Source organism: Pygoscelis adeliae, unplaced genomic scaffold (genome assembly GCF_000699105.1).
Source record: "Pygoscelis adeliae isolate BGI_AS28 unplaced genomic scaffold, ASM69910v1 Scaffold286, whole genome shotgun sequence".
Classification (NCBI taxonomy): domain Eukaryota; kingdom Metazoa; phylum Chordata; class Aves; order Sphenisciformes; family Spheniscidae; genus Pygoscelis; species Pygoscelis adeliae.
In genome coordinates this window covers 6,546,953-6,556,905 of record NW_008825076.1, presented here as the reverse complement: position 1 = coordinate 6,556,905, position 9,953 = coordinate 6,546,953, and the positions used below count along the sequence as shown (strand labels likewise).

Genomic DNA, 9,953 nt, shown 5'->3' with positions numbered 1-9,953 from the left:
ATAATAGTTTTCAGCAGTTTGCATGGTTATTTAGGTGTTTGTAGCATGCTTTGTCATTCCTACATAAAAGTACTCATTCCTATTAAAAGGCACATAGTGATATTTAAAATATTAGAACAATAATTCAAATGAACTGAACACCTCATTATGCACTTACATGGTATATACAGCTACCATAGTTAGATAAAAAGACCAACAAACAATGTGATCATTAACGGGAGTTCAAGTGTCACATCACCAAATTTGTGATTGCAAATCCGTAGTGAGAAAAAGGAGGAATATTTTTTATCCAGGTAATTGCATAAATGACAGGCCTTGACAGGAATTATGAATATAATGATACTTCAATGATTACAGTGCCAAAAGGGCATTCTGAAAATCTAGATCCATTCTGCAAGTCTCTTTTTGACTATGGGAGCTGACTTACGACTTCTGTGCATCGGTCCCTTGTCTGTAAAATGAAAGTTTTAATTATTTGTTACTTCCATCACTGTTTGCTCCAAGACTGTATTTTGTACTGTTCTGATATGACCGTAGCAGAGTGCATATTCCTCAGGTCTGGTCAAAAAGAATGGTGTAAAAAGCTGCTGCAAAGGTCAACATTATTGGTGAAAGGCAAGGTATACATGGAGCACAATGGGTAAGTGCCGTTCCTTAGTTTGCTGCAAGCTCTGTGTGACTGTGGTCAACCAAGGAGCTCTTTCAGCCTTAATTTCTGCTCTTTAAAGTGTAAACACTACATCTTTACCTCACAATGATGCTGGGAAGCTGTATTAGCTTAGTGTGTATAAGTCTCCTAAATCCTTGAAGACACTGAAATAATGAATGTTACTACCTGTATGGGCACATCGTATGTGATTGTAAGAACCTCCAGGGAACGTTCTCATTTGCTATGCAATGCTTTTCATTAAAACATTTCTTTTTTTTCCACGCAAGAGAGAGAGAGCTTTTTCTGACAGTAGCAACTGTGAGTCTGATCACATCTAATGTTTTGGTATTTGTAAGCATGGTGTCCTGTAGACCCATCACAAATTTACACAAACAATAAACACACAGAATACTTTCATTGTTATTTTTAATCTTGCATAATTTTCAGAGGAAGTAGGAAAACACAGCACAGTTCTAATCTTACCAATATGGTTATAATTTGCAATAAAAAAGTAATCTTGGTCATTAGCAGTGCTGCTAAATCACTGGCATGATTTGAAGTCTTCTATCTGGAATTATAAGTTAAGGACAGTTTATCAGAGTAGTGATTTATTGTGTAAATAGATCCTGCTGCTGGCATTTAGGAAAACTTAGCTGCCTGCCACGCAGCCAAATTCTTTTATCACACTTGACTGAAGTTTCCAGCCTTGAATTATTAGTTAATAACATCTGAGCAAAAGCATAATTTATTGTTTATGTAAACTTTCAAACAGAAGAACAGTGCCTTAGATACCAGACTTAGTGCTTGCCTTAGGCAAAGCGTTTTTCTTTTAGCACAGAATTGTAATAGAGCGGAAGTAAGAATCGTGACTAATTCCATCTCTTACTGCCTGTATAACTTACCTAATGGCAGAATACTATCTTCTGAGCTATTCTTTCCTCATTCATGTATTAAAACACCTATAGCCACCATGCTATAACTGAGCATAGGTCAATTGCACACATTCAGACATGCACAGATCACAAAATTTGGAAGTAACACATCTGTGGTTTCCATACAGAGAAACTTGATACCATCCTTTCTGTATCATGTCATCTGTTTTATCAGTGGTGCTTGAGGAAACCCATGAATTTCTTCACCACAGTCACTTGTAGCTAATTTAGAGAAGGTAGTTATTTGAATGAAAGGAATAACCATACCTTGTCCTCCGTCAACAATTTCTTAGCATTTGGAGTATTTATGATATTGTAATAATACTAAGGGCCACCAGATGCCAGCATAAGCATGCAAACATAAATAAGCGCCTGTTTTAAGCTAAAAGGCAAGGACGGTGCAGACCTCTCAGGTCATTATGCGGTTACAGTCACACTAAGAGTAGAAGTGCACTTTCTCTTTGATGTTTCAGTGTCATATAGAAATAAAAGATTTGAACATCAAGTCAGATCCGCATGGCACTGCACTAAAGTTAATCTTGGATTTAAAGAGACTTCTTACTGGAGAAAGGACTGTATCGCTGGCCTAGCTGGTAATTGCCTTCTCTGTTCAATACTGGCTTATTTTCATACGGAACTTTGACTGGAATTTCTAGCCTAGTAGATCTGTTTTTTTCCTTTGCATACTAAATTGAGGATGCTTAATATCAGATCTCCTATTTGTGTAAGTCTGCACAGAATATGCCAAAATCACTTCATCATCTCTGCAGAGCAGCGTGGACCTTCTAGATAGGTCACATTCTTGGCCACAGGCATGCGAACAGTGTAGGCAGGAAGAATAAATGGCCAGGTACTCATGGTGCAAACATACCGCAAAGCTTTCTGCCACAGACAGTTCTTTTTTTCAGAATTTGTCAGTGCTTCTGCCAGAAACCTTTGCAACACCATAAAGTAGTCACAGCCTTTTGAAATTAATTGAATGATGGAAATTACTTCTGACAGATTTCTTCCAGAGCAGAAAACTTTGGTCCCAGAGTGTTCAAAAAATCAACAGGCAGCTCCTCACTGCCAATGGAGGCAGAGCAGGTGGAGTTACTTTGCTCTAGTTCTCCTTCCTCAGCGTATCTGCAAGGTTCATAGATGGCCCCGTAATCTTCCAGGGTGTTTTGGTAATACAGTTTCTAAAGAAGGGAAGAAATTATGCAAATCATCATGGAAGGTCCTACTGCCCTTTTGGAAAGTAAAGGAATTCATGGTATGCAAATTAGGCAGGTAAGCCAGGAGGTTACAGTGAAGAGTGTGAGTCTTTCTCTGATAAGGAAAAGTTTTACTGAAACTCTCAGCTGCATAAGCACCAGCGCCTGAACTTCTCCTAGAGTACAAATGAGGCAGAAAAGAGCATTTGATCCGCCCCGGACCAGACAGCTATCAAGTAAACATGACTGCCCAAGGAGGCATGGAGGACAGGCCTGTGAACATGCAGTGGCCAGACAGGACATGGCAAGACAAACTAAGATTTCCCTGATAGCACAGAAGTGAAAGAGCAGGCATCCGAATTTAACCCTGCACAGCAAGAGAAAGCATTTTAGCCCCACTTCCCCGTCTTGAAGAGTTTGTTACAGGTGACAGACCTCAGCCTTGCAGTAACTGCTGGATGACCAGCCAGAGGCAGCAAGACGTCTAGGAGACAAGGCATTTTCAACAAGGAAGAGTCTTGAATGTTTCCCCATCAAATATATCCCTTGCTTTTGAATGTAATGCTTCTTAGATGTGGGCTGAGAGAGTAACTGAAGCCATAGCAGCTTTCCAGTTTTGCAAGCCTTTTTTCCTATTCTTACGAGCCAACTTGACAAAGGAGGGATTCAACATTCATTTCTTACCTGACCCAGTATTTTGTCCACTGTCTCTATGATGCAATCAAGGTGTCTTACTTGCAATGTCTCGTAACTAGCGTACAGGCCATCCTGGAAGACAGACATAATATCTCAGGTTTGACTGGCATAAAGTCACCTACTAATATATCTTTCAGATACAAATAAATCCAATTATCTTTCTCTCTGTTACATCCATTTCTCTTGTGCTGTCTTCTCCAGTTACATTGCACCTTTTTCTGCTCAGGGACTGTTTCTTCTTGTAAGTACATACTCCATGTGTACATGGGGTCACCAACTGTAGGCATTCTTCATAATCTCCAGTAATTAAATATGTTTCTTCCTCTAAATTTATTGGATTCCTTTTCATTAGTGGCACCAAACATGACCTCAGAACTTCATAATGTCTACTCAGACAGGTAATCCTAGCTCCTAACTATGGTCTTAAGGATTGCGGAATTGGGTTCTCACATACATAAAAGAGACTATTTTACATTTTCTTTGTGTGCTGTAAGACAGAGATTGTTCTTAGAGTCTCTTGGTGATCACTACATACTTGTGAACAGAACACATGGCAATCACCTACTGATGTAGACCAGAGTTTCCTTCAGGCATTCTTTACAATAAAAATAGACATCTGTTAGAGGATACAGTACAAAAACCCACAGAACAAACTCAAAAGCCTTCAAACCCCCAGAATTACATCTTATAGTCATAAAAATACTCATAAATCCTGTCCGCACTTTTACAGTATATTAAGTAGAAGGTGTTGACCATCATGTTTTTGATAGATATCTGAAGAATGATGGTTCCATTTCACTTATGCCAAGGACTGAATAAAATCTTGTGCATATCAATTCAGGTACTGTGATAAGAATTTTGGAAGAAATTACACTTCCAAATATTTAGAACAATAACTAATGAAAAGAAGTGCCTGTCTCAAACTGAAAGCTGTTAGGAAAAAAAAAGTTGTCAACAGTATTTTAAATACCAGTGGAATCTCCAACAAGTGACACTTATTTTCTAATTGAACTATATTGCATTATTCTTCCCACTATTATTAATACCAAGCCTCTTTCTTGGGATTACCAATGTCTGTGGTGTAAAGAAGGGCATTTACATAAGGAAACGGGCAGTTACGTCCGCATTCACTTCTTTTCCAGCCTCCACAGACACAGGTGGTAGAGCAGCATGATCTGTAATATCCAGCTTAGCCTGCATACAGGGAGAGGGATGGTATTAATAAGAAACTGAACTAGGCTGTGAAGGATCACATTTTTGCAGACTATTCCCTTTTTCACTTTCATTGACTTCCTTGTTGAAAACACTAGTATGTGCAGTGTGACAAGAGATGACGTGCCTCTTCATCTGTTGGATTCATCAGTAGGATGAGGCACCTGGGAAGGTCCTGCTGATACTGAAAAATGGTAGGAGTGATAACAGTCTGTCACCAGAGTAGCATTATCCAGTCCACACAGAACACCACTCCCCAGATAGTGGCAAAAAAACCCCTTTATTTTGCTCAATACCAAAACTAGAGGAAACATAATAAAAGATGACTACTACCAGATTCAGCCACACAACACTGGTGGGGTAATGTGAATATATGCTTTTGCACTTACTTGAGAGAAAGACATTCTGCTCTCTTCATTATAGTTGATTAAAGTCTGTTCACCTTCTTGAGGTAGAACAATAGCTTTGCTTTTAGATCCCCGCACGTAAAACTGGTAAAGTAGAATACTGAAAACTGTTGAAACAAGAAAGGGAATGGTGAAATGGGCATTGTGAATAGATCTGTATGACTCAATACAGTGGGTTGGTGAGGTACCCAGCCCAGTTCCAAATGAGCTAACTCGGAAACCTCCAGCAATGTAGCTGTGCAGATGCGATGCTTGGCCTGGAGTGGTTAGCCTGCTTTAGAGAGCCAAGCTGTTACCTCCACAGAGCACTGCATTGAGCCGGCAGACATACTAGATCACTCACAAGTAACCAGAGGAATAGTGGTCAGATAATCCATTAATTTTTGCTTCAGATAAAGAATCTGAAAATAAATTCACCTCTTCAGCAGTAAACAACATGAGCTGTTACAGAGGAAGCAGCTCTATAACAAGCAATTACTGAGTAGTGTAACCCAGTGGGAGAAATTCATTACTTCCAGTTAGCCAGTACATGGTTAATGTCAAAAAAGTCAAGTATTTAATTTTATTCAATGCAAACGAGAATATTTACTTTGTTGTACTAGAGTTCAGCTTAATGACACATTTACATTTGCCAGTCGTACTCTAGCCACAATATAATCGTGATTTTCACAAGTAACAAGCTGAAAAATTCCACCTGTTAACATGACATTTCTGTTTTTTCAGTTTTTATATTTTCTTTTTTCCTAGGTTACATACTTGTATTTATTGTTGTTCATACAATAGTATTCCATGCATCTGTGTTATCTTCCCTTTTTCACTTCTCTATAACACACAGTCCTCACCTTTTCACATCCCAACCATGACTGCAGATAATTTTCACTAATCTTTCTAGTGTCTTTTACCCTGTGTTGTCAGCCTTGGAGAACACCTTCCTCTGCATTACACATTGTATCATAGTGCCTAGTAATTTGAAAGTTTTCTTGGCTATCAAAAAAGATCTCGTCAGTTACGAGATGGAAATGGCAATGTCTTGTGTTGGAAAACTAAGATCTTCCTAAAATTTGAAGAGAGAACGGGTCGTGGACCAGGACGCATGGATGGAAGCGCCATGAAGAGTGCAAGTATCAACTGCTTGCACCTTGACTACACTCTAACACATTAAGGCAAATGGCCTTTCCTGTTAAGGCTGGTAGATTTTAGCACATGTTCATGAGCTGCAATTGCAATGAGATCCAATGGGCAGATGACAGATAACTTGCATGCATAAGTTAGGAGGTTACTTACCCAGTAGTAATAAGAAAGCCATCAGTATTATTGCAATGGCACCACCTCCAATTCTCACTGCTGCTTGTGGAAGTGGTGAATCTTTACATGCATGTCCATCTGGGCAAAAGCAGAGCCTAACATGCTGATTCTGCCTTGTAGAAAATCCTTGCCTGTCCTGAATAATGACGGGCACCAAGTAGCTACCTTCTGGGAGGCTTCTTAACATTAAAAGCTCAACTGACTCCCCTAAAAAGAAGAGAAGCAAATTATTTCAAGATCCATAGAAAGAAGTCTGATATTCTACAGTCCCTTTTGTTGATAATCAAAAGGAAACTCATTTGCATCCCGATTTCAAATACTTTTTCCAGCCTTAATGCACCATAGTAAATAGGACAAAATGACATCCACTTTATCACCTTGCTGAGCCTTCTGGGCAAAGAGAGCTGTCCCAATCTTGCTGCATTCTGGCATAGCTGCACTGATAACCTCTAAAATTCATCAGGTAATTAATCAAATGCAACTGTCTTATCCCCCTTTCTGCAATTTGAGCACATTGCTTCTGGTCCTGTCCTCCTCAGCAGAGATGAAGAACAATGTAACTTTTTTTCAAATTGCAAACTTTATATTTTGAAAGCTGTTCTTCCATGTCCTTTCAGTCTCATTGAGACTAATCAGTAACAAACCTTAAAGGTAAGAGACAGTGAAATAACTAGAGGGCACATAACTGACAATGAACTTCTCATGAAGGACATGAAAGGAAGAACTCACCAAAGTTCCTTCCTAATTTCCAGTTATGCTTCACATCTTCAGAGTCCTCAGCCAGCTCAAATGTAAATGGCCCAGAACGTGAATGGACCAGAGCAGACTTAGCTTTTATAATGAGAGGTATCCCTTCTTTTTTGACACACACATCTAAAGAAGGAGCCACTAATGTTGGCATACGATCATTAATGTCAGACAAGTAAAGCAGGATGGTGCCAGTACCAGTCTGCGGTGGAATACCTAGACAGGAGCAAAAGAAACAGAAAAACACTTACAACTGGGTATCAACAAAAGCCAGTCCATCGGCAGGATCTCTGTCTGGTTTATCCCACTAGTCACACATAACACAAGTTTTAAACATTAGGGTGTTCTGCATTACCATTCTCCACTTAGATCCTTAGTCTTGCTATCATTTTATATCTAACACGCACCTCATCTCAAACAGTCCAAATACTGCTTGAATATTTTCTGAGCGGCTACTTACCATGATCAATAGCATGAACGATAATGGTATACAGGCTGTTGTTCACATAAGGGGATTCTTGACCAAATTCTTTTGCCACAGTAAGAACTCCAGAACTCTCATCCACACTCAGCCAACCATCTGGGTCATGTGCTAGTTCATATCTTAAAAAGAAAGGAAAAAGTTACAAGTTACAATCTTAAATGGATTTTGAAGAATAGAAAAATTCTACTGCATCTTTCTTTGTCATTTTGAGCTCTGTAGGTATTTTTACTTGTTAGTGATGCTTACCTTTTGTTAACTATGACAAGCTCTGTGTTTCAACACAGCTAACAAAGAGTTCCCTATACAAGTCCCCATACCTTGTACAGGCCCATCAAAACTGTTCCTAGGGGCTAAGAAAGTATCTAATTTCCACATCAGATCACCATTCTTACAGCCAAGCATACCTTAGTCCTTTCTATGGCATCAAAATTTTGTCATCAAAAGTAAAATATAAATAATGCAACCTGGTTTTAGGCAAAAATATGTTGAAGACAACAGAAATACTGAGCAACCAAGGACTGACTGCACCTTTAAATGTATCTTACAGAACCAGCTATCTGGATCTGCAGTATCATCAATAGTAAACCTGCACCTCTAATGTATATGTTCATATAACCGTAAATATATGTGTATGTATATTCATATATGTACATATACCAAATTAAGCTTGAAAACCTCTTTATATTCCTAAGCTATTTCTTATTCTGAAGGTTAGAAACATCTCCACTCACTTTATCTTATTTGGCACATCTTCTGGATATGTGGCAGGATACCTTCTAAACACTCTCCCAGGCTTCATTGAATCTTCTTTTTGGACAATAAGTATAGAAGGATGAAACCTAGGAGCGCGTTGTGACTGTAAGACCTTGATGTTCACAGTTGTATTCATGGATTCTAGGCTTGAGATCATCACAACGCCGTTTTTACACAAGAAGAAAGGTTCTTCATTTGCTACAGAAATAACAAGTCTCATCTCAGAATCATCTTCATAGTTGAGAGGCTGAAAACCCCAGACAAAAGTCTGATTAGCAGTTATGACCTTTGGTTTGGCAGTCACCTCTGTATACCTGGAACTCAGAGGTGAGCTGAGCTCACCAAACTCAGCTAAGATGCTAAGCTATCGGTCTTGTAATCAGACTGGCCACGCTACACATTGCTATGCTGTAGCTCATCTATTACTGCTCCTTACCTCGATAACACTCAAAATGCCTTCATTTGTGTCCGGATCCGTCTCAATGGTGAACTGTTCCTTCTCATTGCCTTTTGTTATTCTGTATTTTGCTCTCCAAGCTGGAGTGTTGGGAGAGTCTTTATCTTCTACTTGGAGCCGTAATACAGCTGGATGTTCTTGACCTGCTGAAACCTGTAGCTGGTACTGGGAGGGGAAAGGAAAGAAATAAGGACTATTTCTATTCTCCAAGAGGAAGAAGCTTGTTAGCCAGTTCTGAGCCAGAGTGCCACCACCAGACCATGTGGAGCTACTTTCTGCACACACCATCATTGTCTGCGGTTGTTCATGTGTCCCCACTCAGTGACAGAGAACCCCTATGGGAGTTGCAGAACTAACTTTACTCCAACACATTCCCACTGACTTCATAAAGAACTTATTACTAAACCTGGTCTTCATCTAAAACCAGAAGACTACTTGTCTCTCCTAATATTGACTATAGCAATAGGCCCATAAATGCCACTGGGGCTTTTCATCCAGGATTGTCTTCTGCCATGTAGAAGAGATTGGTGCACACAGGTTTAGGCCAGAACTAGTCTGCAGATGTTATATACCTGACCTTGTAGAAAGCAAGTACATGTGAGATTTTAGGTAATTTCTCCACAATGGTTTAAATTTTTGATGGTGCAATGTAGCCACCAGCTTGTCTAACTAGCACTCCAAAGACAGGCTAAGAAATGCCAATTAAATCACCTAAGGCAGAAATATGTCTTAAAAGATGAGATGCTAATAACATGTAATTTGTTTGTGTTTATTTTCTTCATATAAGTTGGTCACTGGCTGAGACCTGAAAATTCGTTACTGCTGAGCAGTGCTGACACAGAGTCAAGGCCTTTTCTGCCTCTCACCCCACCCCACCAGCGAGCAGGCTGGGGGGCACAAGGAGCTGGGAGGGGACACAGCCGGGACAGCTGACCCCAACTGACCCAAGGGACATTCCACACCATATGGCGTCATGCTCGGCATAGAAAGCTGGGGGAAGAAGGGGGAAGGGGGGGACGTTGGGAGCGATGGCGTTTGTCTTCCCAAGTCACCGTTAGGCGTGATGGAGCCCTGCTTTCCTGGGGATGGCTGAACACCTGCCTGCCCATGGGAAG

The 9,953-nt window shown here is 40.0% G+C and overlaps 1 protein-coding gene across 1 annotated transcript in view; it reads right to left on the bottom strand.

Moving 5' to 3' along the window:
• Positions 1–1,351: 1,351 nt before the first annotated feature.
• Positions 1,352–9,953, bottom strand: part of CDH26 (cadherin 26) — a 20,797-nt gene continuing 12,195 nt past the window's right edge. Inside the window, exons 8-15 of the mRNA XM_009326873.1 lie at positions 8,818–9,003; positions 8,360–8,628; positions 7,605–7,747; positions 7,127–7,360; positions 6,377–6,604; positions 5,075–5,199; positions 3,462–3,545; positions 1,352–2,762 (exon numbers count right to left, since the gene is read on the bottom strand). Coding sequence (XP_009325148.1) covers positions 2,571–2,762; positions 3,462–3,545; positions 5,075–5,199; positions 6,377–6,604; positions 7,127–7,360; positions 7,605–7,747; positions 8,360–8,628; positions 8,818–9,003 — 1,461 coding nt within the window. The 3' untranslated portion in view covers positions 1,352–2,570. The remainder of the gene's footprint in view (positions 2,763–3,461; positions 3,546–5,074; positions 5,200–6,376; positions 6,605–7,126; positions 7,361–7,604; positions 7,748–8,359; positions 8,629–8,817; positions 9,004–9,953) is intronic.